The 19,914-nt window shown below is 34.7% G+C and overlaps 1 protein-coding gene across 4 annotated transcripts in view; it reads right to left on the reverse strand.

Annotated features, from left to right (window-relative positions):
• Nucleotides 1-240: 240 nt before the first annotated feature.
• LOC119641773 overlaps nt 241-19,914 on the reverse strand; it is a 54,921-nt gene continuing 35,247 nt past the window's right edge. For 2 of the 4 annotated variants that reach the window (XM_038040613.1, XM_038040612.1), the window contains exons 4-8: nt 14,497-14,535; nt 13,180-13,377; nt 12,838-13,092; nt 6,223-12,769; nt 241-4,923 (exon numbers count right to left, since the gene is read on the reverse strand). In XM_038040613.1, coding sequence (XP_037896541.1) covers nt 4,821-4,923; nt 6,223-12,769; nt 12,838-13,092; nt 13,180-13,377; nt 14,497-14,535 — 7,142 coding nt within the window. In that variant the 3' untranslated portion in view covers nt 241-4,820. The remainder of the gene's footprint in view (nt 4,924-6,222; nt 12,770-12,837; nt 13,093-13,179; nt 13,378-14,496; nt 14,536-19,914) is intronic. The other 2 variants (XR_005247887.1, XM_038040614.1) reach the window with 2 other exon arrangements.

A 19,914-nucleotide genomic window follows, 5' to 3' on the forward strand; every position in this document is an offset into this window, starting at 1 on the left:
TAGTTTTTCGCATTGTACTCTTCAAGTTCTTTTATTTGATACTCATATTGCTGATATTATTAGGAAAAAATAAATCCACCATATCGCGGTGTCTACCATATTTATATTAGAATGAACTCATATTTAGACGGACATTATATCTTCATTGAGGAATAGTTTTGAACATTCTGTCTTCTTTGCATTATGATAAATAAGCATAAAACACAAAAAAACTGAAAAAGGAAAATTTAAGCACTTGTAACTTTGTGTGGCCGTGGCTGATTTTTTCCATTTTCCAACGTAAAGAGTAGAGTATTTCGTAAAGTAAACGTAGAAAATTTCACCCATCTAACTTCCCTAATTTCGAAGTAGCGAGGAAAAACCCACAAATGATTACAAAGAAAAACGTTCAGTTTGCGCTCCATTGCAGGATTCTGGGCAGACCAATTTGATTCATTTTCAATATCAGCCTGCAGGTAAAAACTTCAAAGGTTTCTACTAAATTTAAACTTGATATCTAAATTTTTGCGACCAGGAAAGTGCCAACAACAAACACCGTACAGACACCCAGACGGACAGACATAGCTTAATCAAAACAAAATTTAAGTATAGCCCTATCCTTCAGTAGCGGGTATAGACACTTTCATAATTTGCGATAAATCAGTCAAACTAATTGCATGTATTTATCACATTTCTATTTTGAATCGTTTGCTAATTACAACGGAGTTTCTTTCTACATGAAATTAAGTTAATATAAATTATTCATGCGTAAACCGGCTGTAATCCATATTTAATTTATCAACTTCTCCAACTACTGCTACTGTTCTATAACTTCCTATAGCTCCTTCTCTAAACCTATATGAGCTCGTAATAACCTTCGGTTGAAGGAATGGGTGCCAAACATAGTCACTAATTAACTAGCCTGGCTACCATTTAATTTTTTTATCCAGCCGGAATAAATCAACCTTTTAGTTTAAATTATTATTTAAATACTATTTAAAATGAAACATTTGAAACTTTTAGCAGAAATGAAACTTTCCGTTGTTATGTTCTGTTATGTTGCGTAATTTAAAGGCTTCGGTTTGACATTGCTTTAAACTGTCATTCAACTCAAAAAGTATGTTATGTATTATTATTATTGTTGTTCTTATTACTATTATTAATATTATTATTATTATTATTATAATTCCCTTCGTATATATGAATCCGGTATATAGGAGTGCACGCATTCGAGGAAAATAAGTTTGAGAATACAGAGAAGATCGTGGTCGACCTCAGCACCTTAATGGAATCTTTTGAAAGATCTCATACACTTTCAACATTGCAAAGTGTTAACTTGAGCTCTTTGCCCTATTTTATAAATGACACGTTGACATGTTACACATATTAAAGCGTATTTATTAAAGAAACCGAACATGTGTAAATAGAGGTTCTTCAGTGCGAATTTTCATTAGTCGATATTAAGCTGCTAAATATTAGTAATTCTTCTCTGTTGGCTTCACGAGTTTCCAAAAATTATGATAATTGATCAGCTCTGTGCCCAGCTTGAAGGCAAAGTTGCAAGTAAAACTAGTGGAAAATCCGGGATTTTAATACAATAGGTATACATTGTTTGAAGTGAATAATAAAATATGTAAGTATCACTGGAAAAAAGTTTAATTATTTAGCAGTAAAGACTGCAAAAACTTAAAAAGAAATGTTCAAATTGGTTACTGCCAGCACTCAGAGAAAGAGGAAGAAAAACAAAATTGCATTACACACGCTTGAGTATATCACGAAATGTATGCAATCTCTAATTAGCGGTCGCTATTTATGCGCTCGTATCTTAATACGTTAATCCCTCTTCAGCATATACAAATTTATGTTAGAAATGCATATACAGTTGTATTTTCACTTAGCCGTAAAACTTCTTGCAAGCGATCGTCTCTCAAAAATTTAAAGGCAGAAGAAATAGAAGAAAGAACTAAAACTAAAAGTAGAGCAAAGAAAGATGGGGAAGTTTCGCATGGCCTTTACGCAATAAGTGATCCAATGACAATGGAATATTTGTTGAAAAGAAAATTTTCTTAGATACAAATGGTGAAAAAGGTGCAAATTTTTTAAAAGAATTATTACAGCAGTATTATATAATACCAAGCAAATATTTTGGAAGCAATAATAGTATAGGTAGAGATCGCAATACCACGAGTGCCACTGCTAAGGGTCGCAATTTTTAAAAACTACCATTTTGAAGTTTTTTGTCATAATTATCATAAGTGATATGTTATTGTTTAGTATGGCGTAGAGTTATATTTTTGAGTAAAAAACGAAAAAATTTTTTTTCGTGCAGTTACAACAATCAACTATTTTCATCGACCGCAGAAATGTGCTATGTGAATTAAAAAAAAAATTCTCTTCTGCGACTTTGCAGCACTTAAAACCATCCCTTGATGCGGTTATACAGGATTTAGTAAAAATATTTCTGACGTTTGTTCCAATAGCTGTGTCACAACACTATTATTAAAACCAAAAGACGTTTTTTAATGTAATTAAAAATGTGCGTAGATGTCAATTTCCTTCTAAATTATTTTGTAATTCAGTCTTGACATTGCACATTCTCTCCTCTTTTATTTCAATAAGAAAGTATTGTTTAGAGAGATTGTATTGCAAGCTTTCGTCATTTAGCCACAGTTTGCGTCATAAATTTTTTATTTTCTAATTGATATTTAAGGACTCTCAATTGGGATATTAGCACCGGATTGTAAATTAAAATGGAATTATAAAGGTTAGCCCATTAAGGATAGAAAGATTGCGCAATTTGCATGTGTAAAATTATTTCTTATATTCTTGTTATGTGAGTACGTATATAGATCGAACAGTTACCTGATCTTCAATTACTATCACGTAAAATTTCTTAACGATAACGAGCGAAATTTTTAAACAAAACTTACAAAACAAACTTTTAGGGCGGGGTTGGCTACCTGAAAAGAAAAGAAATTTTACAGTTTGCCATTTTTATTAATATCTGTCCATTGCATGTAACAAGGAAGGAAATGGGTTGTATCGAAATTTCTCTTTTTTCTTTGCTTAGTGAACCGTTGCGCATTGTAAGGAGTCTTGGTTTGTGGAAAAGCTTTTTGACAGTCTCTCAAAGTGTTGGAACATGTGTTTAAACTCTGATTGTCTACAGTTTAAAATTCAAGCCGAGATTACCTGCAACATGGAAATTTTCTGAGGCTAAAACAAATTTCATATATTCTTTGGCTCCTTCACTATGAGAATCTTTCGACGTCAAGGGTATATATTCTATCCTTATAGAAAAGACGTTTAGTGAATAATATGTGCATTTTTATGATTAGCTTGAAGTATTAAGATTTAATAGGTGTATAAACGTGTCGGCTAAAGTGTAGTCTTAGACTTGATTGCCAAATTATCGCGTGTGGAATTATTATATATAACGTGAATTTACTCGATGTCGTGAATCCCGTTAAGGGCGAACACAATTTTTCGATAGGTAAGGTAATTTACGTTGACGAAATAATAATCCTCCTTGTATACTCAGCGTAAATGAGCAGTGCTATATTACCGGTAATTGTAGGCCTTAATAAGGTGTTTGACTCCATACTGAAAGAAATATCTTACTTTGGAAAATTTCTAAACTTGTTTCTTAAATTGTCCTATCGGAACGAAATATCTCATGTACTTGGCCTACGAATTTCGATACTTATTACTAAAGTATTATTGTTGATGACTAAAACATCGCAATATCGTAGTGAGAGGAGTCCAGGGTTTTCAAAAAAGTTCCAAATATTTCATTGCAACTTGTAAAAAGAAAATGAATGTTTGTAAAATTTTACTACAAGCAAGTGACAGTTAATGTTTAATTGTGAAATGTGTCGGTAGCATAAAAGAAAAAGTGCTAAGGTGAAATGGAAGCATTTAGTTTTGACTAACCGATTGACCGATTCTTAAAAACTTGTATCTCGTATAGAATTTGTTTTGATATATAAACAGGGTTCGTTTGTTCGTACGTTTAAATATGCTGTTAGTTTTAGTTTATGCACTTAGTATTAGCACTGCTAGAAAATGTTTTAGTAGATGTTGGTCAAATAAATGTAACTAGAAATAAAAGAAAGAGAGCAATGAAAATTGTATATTATATATATCGTATGAGTATATACAAAAATTGCATAATTCAATGATAATATATTACGATAAATTTATACAAAAATTAATTTAACTTTATATTTAACGACATGTTGACTTTGTGACGGTTGTCATGATAAATTGAAAGTTCACCAAGTTTGTTGGCAAAAATCTGTTTTTTAACTTCTTTCGTGGAAGAGTCACTATTAGAAATGAGGTCAATACTTAAGAAATTGGAAAGTCTAAATAATCGAAAAATTCTTAGCGATTTTGTGTGCATTTACTAATTGCAACTATACTATGCATTTTTACGGTACAATATCACTGGTTGCTTGATATAATCTAATTCAGAAATTATTTTATTGTATATTATTACTATTTTCCACTTTTCGATTTTGTTCATTGCTTGTGATAAAAGCTTCCACATTGCCAGTTCTTTTTCCTATGTGATATTTACTAAAATAAAATGCTAATAAAATTATTAAATTTATATCCGAGTTACTTGGCACCTAGGTATGTGTGTTTCTATTGAACGTACGTTTGTTTGCTCGACAGTTACGTTTTCCCTCCAACACCTCCAACACGATAGAATTTTGATAACTGGAGCGATTATATTTTTAAAGGAGTTAAAAAGATCGGTTTCGACTATCCATCAAAGTTCAATTACTTAATTCAGTTTGTTATGCTTAATTAATGTATTTCGCATGACTGTGGGTTCATCTTTTATGACTGGCTGCTACCACAGCCATTACCTGTTGCATTGTGGGTTCTGGAACACAGGCTTGGGGATCACATTTCATTTTACCATCGCCACCACATCTGCAGAAAGAAAAATTTATGTTAAAAAGCAGTTTGACGTGTACTGATTTACATTCTGGAGAAAGAAAATCGATTCAGACAACCTCATTAAACATCTTACTTTCACTATAATTTTACCTTCTTGATTCAAATAAAATTTAAATGCTTTGATCATTTTTTGATTTGCAACTGAGAAAAATTGGTACACTATACATGTATAAACTTTTTTTCATCATTTTCTACAGGGTTTCCCAATCTTTCTAGCAAAATGGCGATAGCGGGCCAAAAGAACGATATTGGTTCCGCAGCGATGAAATCATTGACCCAATTTCGCACCTCTTCGACATGTCTAAGTCGGTTGTTTTTAATAATGCGCATTTTCACTAATAGATGTCGCAGATCAAAATATATGCAAGCACCTATTATGTCTAAAGCATTGGTAAAATGAGCGAAAGAATAAATGATTGTTATATTTGATTAACAAAATATAAGCAATATTCTTCCCGTGAAAAGTTAGCATAGAAATGATACATATCGAGCATATGACACGCTACCAATAAACAAAATATTTTTTGTTTTTATATTCACCATGAAATTGTGAGTATCAAAAATTCGCCTCAAGGACGAATAGATAACCAATTTGTCATGTTTATTCCGACAAACAAAAATTCGCGGTAAATTATCAAAGCTTTAATCTTGTTTCTTTACAAAGGCTTGCTTCCGCGAGAGCTCTTGTAAAGGATGACGTTCATATATAGACCTATTCCATTCAAATTCAGTGCAGTAAATTTATGTGTTAAATCACTTACTTGGACCTACTATGACTACAAAATATAAAAAATTAGACGGTTTTACCACATAAAGCTTCATTTTTCATGAAAATGGGTGTATGGGAAGGGATTCAAAGGCCTAGCCTATCCAATTTAGTATTTTGGAAATTGCTCACCAATATTTGTCGGTAAATTAGGCAAAAACCAATATTTTTAATAACAAAACTCTTTCATAATACGATGTTTTGTAAAAAGTAAAAATGGTCCAATTCAATCCATTTTCAAGATTGTTCTTCCTTTGAATACAAGTTACATGGAAAAGTATTAGATGGACAAGATACAAAAGGTGAGACTGAATCATGTTGCATACTTCAGCACAAACTTAATATATCTTGTGTCTTCACTTAATATAACTATATATCTAGGGCTCAAGGATGGTATCTTGACAATGCAGTAGTTAAAGCTGAAGATTCTTTAAAGTTACAAAATTCCGCCAGTGTTTTCACGTATATTATGAATGTGTTTATGCGAAATAAATTAAAATACTTACGTGCAGTTAATACAAGGACCGCTTGTTGATTCAATTTTGTCACCTACTCGATACGAGCGACCGTTAATGAGACAGCCAACGCGCTGGACAGTGTTTCCATATGAATGATGCAAAAAATGTGGAGGTAAGGTAGTGCTTGTCGTCGTTGTGCTCGTAGTAACATTAAGTACAGTTGCCATCGATACAGGGCACTCATAGCGTGGACAGCAGAAGCCAGAAATGGGTTCTTCATGGCAGCCAGAAATTGGAGGGGGACACGATTGTTGCAAGCAGATAATATCACTACGGAAGCAGAAGCAAAAGTCGCACGGATCATCTCTAGGTATCTGCTGAGCGGATACGTATAGTTTTCCACCGTATCGACAAGTTCCTGGACCAAAGATTTCAGTTTCATCTTCGTCAGTATATTCATCTTCTGTGTATGAAGGATACTGAGGTTGTTGTCCGTAAGTAGCAGGCTGTTGTGGATGTTGCGTAGTTAAAAGTGTTGTGGTGATTACAGGCGTAACGGTTGTCATCGTAGTCGTATGAATTTCTGACGAAGATTTTGTACTGATATGTTCTGTAGAGGGTGGCGATTGTCCTTCATCCGCATTAGTATTTTGGTCGGATATCTCTGAAAACTTATCAGTTGCGATGTGATACGAAAGAAGCGGATATTTAGTCGAAGAATATACACTTTGGTCTGTTCTCTCGTCGGGTTCAATCGATATTATGTTTTTGTTAATATTTTCAGTTAAAATGTTATTTTTCGTTGTTGTTACGGCAGATATGTCGTACAGACTTTCTGAAATTTGGTTTTGGCTTCCCACGAAGGACTCTTTATTTTCAACATGCACAATATTTTCTGTTATTTTTGTCAATTTGGTGTTCATCTCAGTGGTTTCAGTAATTTGCGTATCGTGTTCAGTAGTGTAATCAGGTCCACTTTTAAAGTTAGAAATGATCGTAAATAAAGATGAACTGTTTTCTTTGACATTTATTTTTCCCTCGGTAGCAAGCCCAATTAACTTTTCATTTAAATCGAAGTTTTTTTCATTATCTTCAAAGTCAATTACTTTAATATTTGGCTCGACGGTTACTGTAAGAGGATATTGCTCTTTTTCAAAGGTCGCTCCTGTAGTAAATTCGTTATTCATGTAAAGGACTTTCATTTCATTTTCTTCAGAAGTAGATAAATTATTAAACTGCCCAATATATTCCGTAATAAGTTGAGTCGTAGGATCTAAATTAGGAATATATTCATTTTGAAACAATGAAGTTCCGTTAGGCTGTTCCTTTAACACATTCATCGTATACCCTGGCGGTGCTGTAACCATATTTTCGCTTTCAAACATGTTGTAGAGTTCTGCTGGCGTACTAAATTCTGCCACATTTGATTTATATGTGGTAATCTCGCCTATTTTAAAATTGTTGTGAGTCGTTGGTTCATGCGAAACGGAACTTAAAGTGGAAGAAGGTTCACTAATTTGCTCAGAGACGACTTTCAATGCGGGGAATTTGACCGTGCTCTGTGTCGTTCTAGTGGCTAAATCACCATCTTCAACAACGTCATTTTCTATGATTTCATTCAAAGAAGGCTGATGTTTCTCTTCCGTGTTTACTGCAGCAACGCCGCTATTATTCCACGCGTTTGTCGAAGGAATAGAAAGCATTTTTTGTGGAATTACATTTTCATCTGATGCGGCAAAAGTTTCATCAGTGAATGGAATGTGAGCAGACGTGAAAAATTCCTTTTGAGTATATAAATCTTCTTGCTCTGAGGATGTCTCTTCGCTGTCTACTAAGCTTTTGTCGGCGGGTTTTGCTTTTTGCAACTCTTTTTCATTAATTGGAAGGAAGATATTTGTAGGAATCACAGTAGAAATTTCTTCTTTACCGTCCTCACTGCTTAAAGAAGATGTCTCTAAAATTTCCGTCACTGGATGACTATTTACCTCAACAACTTTTTGGGAAATATCGATGAATCTCGTTCTCAAAGTAATTAATTCGGGATTTTCCAATGTCCTTAATGTGGTTGTTACTTCGTCACCATTATCTTTTTCGGTAAGTCCTAGATTTTCTTTTATGGAATTTGTTAAATTATCATCAGAAACGCTGTTTTCTAATCTATTATCGTTGGTGCTCAGACTTTCCGTCTTAAAAATATTCGTATCGGCTTGAGTGTCCGAGTTTATAAAATAACCGCTGGAATCAGTAATATTTTGTTTCTTCGCGTTAGTAATATTAGTGTCTAATGTTGAAAGTGACAGCCCGCTGGGCTTCAAAACGGTTATATTTTCCGTAGTAACAATTTCCTTCACATTTTTGTATAAGTCAAAAGTAGGATCCTCTACAGACGCTAAAGTTGTAAGTTGGTCGGACGTTGGAACAAAGCTCCATATTTCCGTTGTTGCGTTGGTTCGATTTAATAAGACGTCCAGAAGCCCCGATTCAATTTCATTTTGCGAAATAGAAGAATTTTTTTCATATTCTTCACTTGGGGTATGAGTACTTATTCGTGAAAATAGATATTTATTTTCGACATCGGAGTTTGTTAAAGTTGTTCTGGTAATTCCTTCAATTTCTTCAGCAAGCCCACTTTCTTGGGTTGAGGATTCCTTGGTGGTTTGCACAATAAAAACATTATCGTCAGCAACAACTGTGCTTACTCTTTCGAAATTGGTAAAATTATTGTCCGTTTCGTCTGCAACAAGTGGCTCTTTATTGCTTGTGGGTTCAGTCAAACTGACATAGTTATTATAATTCTCTATTGAGTCAGTAATATAATCCATCTTAGGGGGAAAAGTTGTAGTATCACATATATAATTTGGGCAACATTTGTCACTTTTGTCCTCATCTATAATACATCTGTCCACATTTATAGGCATGCTGCAATGTACACGATCACATGTTACAACGCTGTTAACACATTTGCACGACATTTCACACTTATCAGATATTGGAACAACTGCATTGTTTTCGTAGGTTTTCTGATCAATAAGACAGCTTCCTTCACCAGGAATTACTGGTGGCAAATGTACATCAGATATTTCTCCTAAAGCAAAATGCGAGGTAATTGTTTTCACATTAGTAGTCGCATTTTCCATTTTTTCGTAACTTTGAGCAGGTTTTTGAAACAGAATGCTAGCTGTAGTATATTGGTTAATAAAATTTGTTGCATTTTCGGAGGGAGTCATAATGACATTAGTAAACATCTGCTTCTCAGCAGATTCTAAAGGCTCGTTTGTAGTTTCCTCGATTTTATAATCATTGTTTTCTATCACGCTGCTGGAGCTCTCATTGTCGTCAAACATTTTAGTAAGCAAAGTGGGCAAAGTTGACGACTTCTTCGCAAGCATTGACTTATCTGTTGGAATTGTTTTGGATTCATCATCTATGTCGCTTTCGTTTATTTCGAAGTTTACACTATGATTTGTCAAACGATCGTCACTTTGATTATTAACAATTGCTCCGGTTGTTGTTGTACCAAATTCTCCACCCGATGTTGTAAATCGGATTCGCATATTTTGATTTTCTTGAGAAACTCGAGATGGTTTGGTGGAAATGAATTTTACGGTTCCTTCAAAAATTCCGAAATCACTTTTCTTGGATGTATCACTTGGCCACTCTTCTGTCGTTGTAAGATACTTTTCGTCATCTAAAGCATTAAACGATTCATCGGAGTATCCAACAGATTCATAGTCAGAAATTTCAGTAACCCCATTATTAGCGCTGCTATGAAGTATTGAAGTACCTTGAAGTGGTTGCATAGTGGAAAATCCACTTTCTGCCTTAAATGTTACCTTTTCGCTTTCTTTCTCGACTTTTCGGCTCTGATCCTCTTCAAAATGCTTTTCAGTCGATTCGTATTCTTCATACTCGAAGTTTTCCGTTTGTTTGTCTTTCTGCTCCGGATTCCAATCTTTTGTGAGCACATCGGTGCCTTGATATTCTGTTGTTACTGATTTCGAGGGCGCTGCCTCCGCGACAGGATGCTTTTGGATAATTTTTTTTGGCTGCTCTTCGATTACCATAGTTTTCGTAGGTCGTCCATGAGTTGTAATTTTTCGTGTGCTTTCAATACGTTCAGTTATTTTTTCATCAGACATTGACGTCGTTAAGGCAAATTCTCCGTCTAACTTTTCACTTCTATTCATATTCTTTGCGATGTTTTCTAAAGTTGTTGCTTGTGATAAATCTTCAGTAAAATCTTGGGATTGCATGTAGTATGACGAGATTTTTTCGTTTAACTCCATTGGTTTGTACAAGATTGTTTGAACATGTTCTTTTGCTATGTCACTTTTGTTATCGCCAATTGATGGATTTGTGATCTGCTCAATACCTGTATTTGATAGTTGAGTAGCAGTTTCAGGCTCTGATTTAGGAACCAGCATTCCGACGATTTTTTTATTTGCTGTGGATCGTTCTCCTACATTCGTAAAATTTGTTACAACAAAATTATCTTGTTTTTCACTTATAATACCTTCTGTTGTTTGACTGGCAGACGAAAATTTTTCGCCATTTGTCGACGCTTCACTAAAACGTTCGTCCTCATTTTGAAACCCGTAATCGGTCGTTTTTGTTGGGGTTCCAATGTTTCCTTCATGCGAATAATATTGGGGCGTGTCTCCGCTTCTTGGAGTAGTTTCAGCTATTGTGTCGACTTCAACGCTCTTCGTTTTAGAGGAAACACTTTCTCCATCGTTTGACAATGGTAATATACGTTCGTCGAGTGTTGATGCAAGAGAACCATTGTTTATTTGTTGGATTGCAGTCTTAAATATCGTGTTCTCCGTTATAAATTTAGCAACACCTGTAAGGAAGGGAACTTCGGATGTATATTCCGTGAACTCGTTATATTGTTTGATATCGATAAAGCCTGGTTGGTCTCCTACCGTAGACTTAGTAATATGGGGGTTTGTTTGCTCGTCTTCATTACCTTCTGTATCTGATTCATTCGTAAATAATTCTTCTGATATATCAGTAACTTGGTTTTCACTTACTAAATATTGAGACTTGCTTGAAGCATCAGTTGTGAAATCTAAAATTGATGGCCGAACAGTAATATTGTCTGGAGAAGCAACTGATTCTTCATCAGTCACCACCTTGTCCATAATACTTTTGTCGTAGTGATTTAAATGTTGTCTTTCATAAACTGTGGGAGAAGTGGTGTCTAATTCTGTAAGCTCATGTGTTATACTATGCGTTTCGATAGCTCTTGTTGAAAGGACATCGTTGTTTCGTTCCGAGGAAAAGTTAGTGCGTACAAAAAGTTCTTCTTCTTCTTTCAAGGACTTGCGATTATTAACTGGTTCTGTGAATGGCTCGAATTCACTATCAGTGAAAGCAATGTCATCGAAGATTTTGTCATTATCTAAACTTTTGGTTTGAGTTTCGTGTTTAAAATAATAAGGGCTCTCAAATTCGGTCTTATCACTTTGCAAATTTTTTATCTCTAATTTTTCTTCGAATTCGGGCGATTTTGTAAAATGGTCTTGGATGTCTCCATATTTGATATAATCCGCACTTTCCGGGTTAGAACTGACTAATGAATTTGTTCTCAATTCGTATGGCTTCGCTGTCATCGATGTCAGATGGTTGGCGCTATTATCGAAGTCAATCGACGTTTTCTCATGACCGTTGCTAACTGAATGCATCGTAGTGGATATTTCGGTTGTCATACTGCTATCATCAATTTCATCTTTTCTGTAAGCATTTGTCGTTTCAGTAGCAAATATGTCGGTTTTTTCATTAGTGATGTAGTCTTTTTTACCAGTGCTTTCATTAATTAATTCTTCAATATCACTTTCAGCTTTTTCTTTTCCATTTTTAACAAAGATATTTTTTTTGAATGCTGCTTGCTCTGTAGGTATGTGTGGGTACTTTTCTTTTTCGTTAGTTTTAGTGCTCGCCTGGATTGCATTATCACTCATGTCAATAGCTTCCGAGGGGAAATATTTATCATCACTATATGTAGTTCTTTGCATGGGGTTATCTGTAGTTAAAAATTCAGTCAAGGGTCCGAGATTTTCATATTCGGTTATTCCGAATTTGTCTCTGTGTATGCCGTTGCTTTTATGTTTGTCAATATGGGCTTGCAACCGTATGTCATCTTCTGATATGGAACTATGAAGATGTTCGATAGGAATCGAGGAGATATCTCCGACTTTCTCATCCGAGTTAGAATATGGCAACGTTGATGTGTTGAAATTTTGGTAAGTAGTCACGTCGTCTTCGCACACATAATTGTTGGAGCAACATTCACTCCCGTTAGCAGGCGCGGCCATGCAAATTTTCCCATTAGTAGCAAGTAACGAGCTTTTGCATTCCTGCACTGCGCAAATGATATCGCCCCGCATGCAATAGCAATTTTGGCAAGGATTTTCACCAGGTACGCGAGATCCGTCAACATAAAATTGATGATTTTGCACACATTTAGTGCTCGTCGCGGACATGGCGGTAGTGGTAAGTATAAAGCCAGGTGTTGGACGTTCAGTGGTTTGTTCAGTAGTAACAATAGTAGTGCTATAATTATCCTCCAAATCAAGAACATCATTTTCGTGATCTGCATTCGTATACAATAAAAATATATAGTAGAAGTACATAGTAAGAATTTCTTAGACTTTAACTTACCGCAGTTGTAACGTATGGGACAACAGGACCCTCGGTTATAAATAGGCATGCAACCCTCGATGTACAGAGTACACTCCTGCATCAGACAAGATGTGCGGTTTTTAATGCAATAGCAGAGCTCACACGGCGTAGTGGGATTTGAGGGTACTTGCGCGCCTTCAGGATAAAATTTTCCGTTGAGATTGCAACCATATTTTTCTGGCACATGTAGTTGTGTATCAGTCTCTGTTAGATGATGGGCGACATCAACAGGAACTATAATGTACAACAGAAAAAATTTCCAATTTTTTTAAAATGCTTGGGATGGTAGACTGCTTTTCTGTATTTAGACCACAAACCAACCTTCGGGACAAGTAATAATTGGACAGCACTGATCTTCACGTTTTTCAACAATGCAATCATGTCCGATTGGTTTTGTGAACGGGCAAACACGCAAATAACACATAAGCATTTTGTTGTGACATGTACAATTCAAACAAGGTTCATTCGTCATGATTCTATCACCTTCATTGTAATGATTATAATTGTAGTAGCAACCTTCTAGAAAATAAGAATAAAAATAGTCCAATTAAACGCCATTCATTTAATACTTTTTGAAAAGGAAACTGAATAGAACTGGACAACTGAATTTTTATTTTTTCCGACGTTATTAGGTGGGCATCACTCATGACTACAGTTTTGAAACTTTTCTTAAACAATAGCATCATAGCTTTAATCCTCTACTGCCAAGAAAAAAACAAGACATTTAATTGTACCACTGTACTTCGCGAACTATTTGTGCTCGTTGCGTCTATCTACGACAAAATCTACTATTTCGAAATCGATCTCACAGGGCTGCTGCAAATCAAAGAACACCTTATTAAATAGATCAAGAGCTCATACTGCTGTTTTGCCATTATTCACTATATTATGACTTGAATTCAATAGTTAGATGGTCCTGTGATCTGTAATGAAAGCTTTTAGGATGAATGAAAATGGAAAGCAGTTTGTTATATATAAAACTTTTTTTTCATTAGCGAAAGCCTACATGACTTCACGACCAATTACAAAATCATGAAAACATAATCAATCCTTAAGGGGAAACAAAATGGAGAGAGCCACAAAGAAAAAACTTATCGGCTAAAATGTGATTACTAGACCCATTAAATGTGTGATAAAAGCAATACAGAAATTCCCGACCCGAATTAACCTTAAAAATAAGAAGGATAATAATCCGTAACAACTTCGATTCTAGATCTGAAAAAAAACAGCATGATTGCTATAAATAAATATTCAATTTATCAAAGCTATTTTCACAACTAAACGAGACGGTTTCTAAATTTGAATTTAAGGAACGAAAATAGCTATGTGCGAATTCTCAATTTTCGAATAGGACTTTTTTTATGAGGACGCCAAGAACGACAAAATATCTGTAACTTGAATGTCCTATGTGTTTGGATACCAAAAGCTTTTTGGCTATATTTACTTATGCTTATACTTATGTCTGTACTTCTATTCATATTTAAACCTTCAAACTTAATTTGTGCGTCTAACCAAGGATCTCTAGACCAAGTCCAAGTTTCCGGTTTTACTTATAGAGCTTGAGGATTTGAACATGGTCACAAAAAGATGGAGGGGAAATTCGCTTTGAAGCTTATTATTATTTTTAATTCTACTTACCAGTATATTGCTGCACTTCGTTATACTCTTGTAAAGGAGCTGCAGAGAAATGGAAAGACAAATTAAATGTAAACTAAACATTCAAGCCGGCAAAACATTGAACTGTCGCTTAATCTGTCCTATATACAATCAAATATATAATATATTACTTGATTTTTCCTAATCGGCACAGTCAAAAAACGCACCAGAAGTTGATTATCAAATGAATTCGTTACATTTTAATATTTTTTGCATGTATACATCAAATAAAACAAAAAGGAAAAAAAAGCACAAGACGAAATGATGATCGTTTCTTTTAAATTTTAAGATTATTTATCTAATTTATGCTTATTTTACACTAATGTATATTTCTTTTACATTATATGATCTGCAATTTTAGTTTATACCATGCATTATTTTGTAGGAAATAAAAAACAAGCAATAAAGACCCTTAATGTTAAAGTGGAAATTGATTTGTTAGAGAGCCATAAATAGTAATTTCCAAGTTATGGATCAATTAAAACATAAAAACGTTCTCGATGGTGTTAAAATTTAAGCAGGTTTTTTTTGAAGATTAACAATATTATTATTTATAAATTTGTTGTTTATGTTTACGTTGATTTTTTTATTTTGTTTCTAAAACCATATGCTTTTGCTTACATTTTCTGCAACACAATACGGTAGTGCGGCCGTCTATTGTGTTCACCACTGGGACTATTTAACGAAAGCGAAAATGATTCCTAATTGGATCAGCCCCCACAGTCACATTAATATCTGTTTTTTTCATTTATTATCACTTATTTTTTCGGCACATGATTTTCTTGCCCTATTTACTTATTCGCAGTTTCAATAGTGACCCACTCTTTTGTAACTCTGTTTTGTAACACTCTGTGTAACTTTTGGCTTAAAGCATCTCTATTCCCTTCTATATGTATACTTTTAAATACAGTGTCAGGTTTTTTCATTCTAAAATTGTGAGCAAACATTATAAACGTGAGAAACCTGCTTATTTTGTTGGCATAAATTTAAGCGAAGCACGGGCTTTATTTCATCAAAACAACGCCAAGCGTTGAACTTGCATCGGCTGGCTACATAATTATGCCATATGTAAATAAAACTTTTTATTAACGTAGCGCAAGTAAATTGTAGCGAGTAGACTTTGTATTGAAATGAGGAAATGAGTAATGAGTCAATGTATCAACTCTTAGGGCTGTGTCATGCATGTGCTGAGTGTGGAGAGGAACTTAATGCGACATCATGAATTATTTATTTAGATACAAAAATACTTATATACTTAAATATAGGCGTTCCTGTAACTGATGTTCACGTGATGGTTAGTTTGTCATCTACTAATTCATGATTATATCATGATGTAATAATATTGTACACGCATATGCGTCAGTTCTGTTAATGCGCACAACATCTTTTTTTGTTTGATTATCAGAGGAATCGAACGCATCAAAACGAATAATCATAGTAAGTGAGTACGATCGTTCTAAAGAAAATTAGTAATTGTTTCCCGAGCTAATACTTGTGTGAAGCTTAATTCATCCTGTCCGTTGTCATACTGAAAGAATGTTAACGTAGCTATCGCCTAAGAAGGAACCACCAATTAGTGAAAAATATGTGAACGTTTTGTTTCCAAAGATTGGAGACGCAATATGATGCAGCCAACAGCTGAAGCCCTTAGTTTTTTTTGTGGCTACAACAGGGCTATCTGGTTTGTAGTTGTCACTGAACTACATTTGTACCCTTGGAAAGAAGCATCTTCGAGACGCGGAGGAAAATCATCAAATGAGACGAAATGAACACTCTGGTATTCAAGATGAACATACAAATAATGCTGGCAGCGAAAACATCCGAATATAGAAGAGAATGTTGGACACTACTCACATGTAACAAAGATGTTGCTATAAATACTGAAACGAAATATACGGATAATTAGTCTAACTATTAAATTGCAGTAAAATAAAACGCCATTAATGTTAAAACAAAAAATGGTTAATACGTTTTATATTCTACACTGCATTCTTTAGCTTGGATAGCTTAGTGTTATAAACTTAAAATAAATACATTAGCGACCTCTAAAAGACAATCAAGCGGCGATTGCTGAAAGTAAACATTTACTTTAAAGGGGTTGTTGATAAACTTTCAAATATTAAGAAAACAATATCTTCAAGCTTCATTAGTGACGAATAAAGGGACCTACATAGTTTATTTCTTTTCTTCATTGTCCTCGTTTTTAAAGAAAAACAAGTAAGAACATTATACTCGAGCAAATCTGACCATTACATACCCTACACCAATTCGCTCAATACAGTTATTCGCTCCTTTCTCTGAATTACTTTTTATTACAAAATATTGAGAATTAAGCCGTTTTCGGAAGGTTTACTACTCATAATACCTTATACGGAGTGAGGTCAAGAAATAGACCAGGTTCACTTAATTTTTTTTTGCCATGGTATGTAAATCGTAGACCTACATGCCCGAATTCACTAAAGTCGATTTCTTCGTCAAGTTACTAGTATGAGTCCTGAAAGATTGAAAATTCGATCTTTTTAAAATATACAAGTTCACCTTCCGTAGGAACGGTTATGTGAAAGAGGTTCCAAAAACTGTCCCAGCCAAAGTTTTCACACCAATTTAGAGTGCGGAAATATTGCTACTTAGTCACTTTTGTCGAGAAGTTTTGAAAATTGGAACTTTTTTCCATATAACGACTTTTCTGAATGGGGTTTTATATGGGGGATGGCCGAAAGGTGGACCGAGCCGAGTCATTTTTAATAGCGTTTGTCTTCGGGTCAAAGCATATCAGCGTAATCAATTTCAATATCTCAAAATATCTCAAAAATTCTTGCGGCTTGAACACAAATTTACGTGGACATATATCCCATGGGCTGACAAGCTTAGATTCGATTTCGAAAATGATTTTGAATCGATTGGCATGAAGTACCGTATACGCTATACCCTATACAAGTGGTATAGGGTATAATTACTTAATATTTGCATCTAAGAATCAAGCTTTCTACTTACTTTATTATATGTATGATGTAGTGATTGTCATCATTTGGTTACCTAAATTACATAAATGATACAGAGGTAAATGTTTACAGTTCTGTCTGGAATAGAGAAAGTAGTGTACATCACGATATCGCCTTCGAAGTTTACGAGAGAAGATTACTACGTGCTAACATTGAGTTACTTTTTAAGTTTAAGTGGAAAATAATAACGTAGTACATGAATACTATAAGAGAACTGGGGTTGCATAATGTTGGAGGATCCATATACACTGTAAGGAATCTATGCGGAAGGATTATTAATAATTGAAAACATTTCTCTAAAAAATATGTCGCTTTTTATTAGAAGAACAAACATTTATTTTACGCGTTGTGCATTGCAGTGGTTAACCCACGTCATATCTCAATGAGGAAAAAGTAATTTTTTATTATACCTACAATTGAAGGAAGGGGATGTACTCATTTCTTCGTAATGCTCGCAATATCAAAGAGAAAGCTTCGAAATAATTGGCATAAGTAAACTTTGTTGTCACTGCCCAGGTGAAAATTTTGGACACACTTCTAGTTCCTGGGGTGGGCAGCTCACGCTTTCTATTTCAAAGCAACATGATGTTCAAGGAAGGGATGCCTGCTACACTACCTGACTATCTAACATAGCTAGCTGTTTGGTAGGCGGTGATGTTCAAATTGTTTCATCGCCTCCTTGCCATCCTTATCTATGGATCTTCATCTTGGATCTCATTTATTAAAGCCTCCATGCGCCATTCACCTGTCATTGCTTGGTCAATATGTTTTCCTAAGCGGTCATTATAAAATTGTGTACTATTAGTTTGGGTAATTTCACGCATGAAATTGATAGTACTCACATTTGGAAGGGGGAATTTTGGAATCGAAACCTTTTGAGTTTGTGAAGTTGCTATTAAACTGAAATTCGAAAACAACAAATGTTACATTAATTTTAGTAGTGGTAACAGGACTTTAGTAACAAAAGCCACCAGCACATCCATCGAAATGTCAAATGTAGTTAATACGACAATAAGAGGAACTACCAGCAAAAGTAATATCATTGTAGTGGTTCAACGCGTTATTGCCGCCTCTTCTCTTAGCTTGCTAATTGTTAACAAAGATGCAAATAGTGAAAATGAACTAACTAGTAAGTACGTATATTTGGCAATGACGTCGGATCCGTCTTTTTTAACATGTATTATACACATCCTATGTGTAAAAAACAAAACTTGGCCGAAATGCACCATAAATAGGATTATGAACGAAGCAAAAACCTTGTCGAGGTCCTATGAGAGTTGCAGACTGAAGGGTAAATCTTCACTTGTTCGTTTTGCAAGCGAGGCCAGAATCTTGCAAAAGTAAGGAACCCTTCGATGAGTTACCCGGTTTCTTCGAAGAGTTTAATACCGGCTTTAACAAGTGCAATGCCTTGATGAATCATCACAAAACAAAAGCAAGCTCGCTTATCAGGTCAGAGGTGTAGACTTGACTACTAATTCGGGATGCATCAAGGAATATCCTTCAGAATTACAGAGGAATAGAAGAGTGGAATTGCCAAGATTTGTGCATTGCCGAGAGTGTTTGAAGTCTTGGTTATTAAGTAACTTACATAGATTATTGCGTCAGTAATTCCTTCGTCCCAACATGGTTTAACGAAAAGAAAATACACGGCTACCAATTTTTGGTGCTTACTGGTGATGCCTATAAAGCGATCGAGGGTACAAGAACACTGACGTAATTTACGTTGATTTTTCGAAAGTATTTGGTAAGGTAGATCTTAATCTACTGATTTGTAAGTTAAAATGATATTTCAAATCACAGAATTCCAGAGTTTGCAGATGACGTAAAAACTTACTGCTCTTTCGATGGGCTTACTGGTACACATTTTCTCTAAGGTGAATTTGGCCTGGTCGGAAATAACTTCATGTGGTCGAATTTAAAAAAAATTCAAAAAATTGTTGTTGTCATGGGTAATATTGCAGCCTACGTCGTATCTAATTAATAACTAAGTTATGGCGAACGTACCGTGCTTTAACGAAACATTCTTGACTCATAGTCAACGTTCATATTGAAACTTCTGTTAACAAATCTCTTCTGCTTTTCATTAAAAAATGATGATCCGTGTATTGCGAACATTTTGTTAACGTCCGTGGTTACATCAATCCTAGAATATTCAGTCGATGTGTATGTACCAAACTAGTGATATTAGGTGGATCTTATTCAGCCTCTCCAACGTCAGTTTCTACTTTTTCCGTTGTGGAGCTTGGCTTAACATCTACCAGGGGCGTCAACGCTATTCGACAATAGGTTGAAGCCTATTAATCTATCTTCACTTCAGAAAAGGAGAGAAATAATGAGCATGTTCTTTATGACTAAATTAATGAAGAGTGATATTTCGCATTAGCATTATTAGATG

This window comes from Glossina fuscipes, unplaced genomic scaffold (assembly GCF_014805625.2).
Source record: "Glossina fuscipes isolate IAEA_lab_2018 unplaced genomic scaffold, Yale_Gfus_2 177, whole genome shotgun sequence".
NCBI classification, from domain to species: domain Eukaryota; kingdom Metazoa; phylum Arthropoda; class Insecta; order Diptera; family Glossinidae; genus Glossina; species Glossina fuscipes.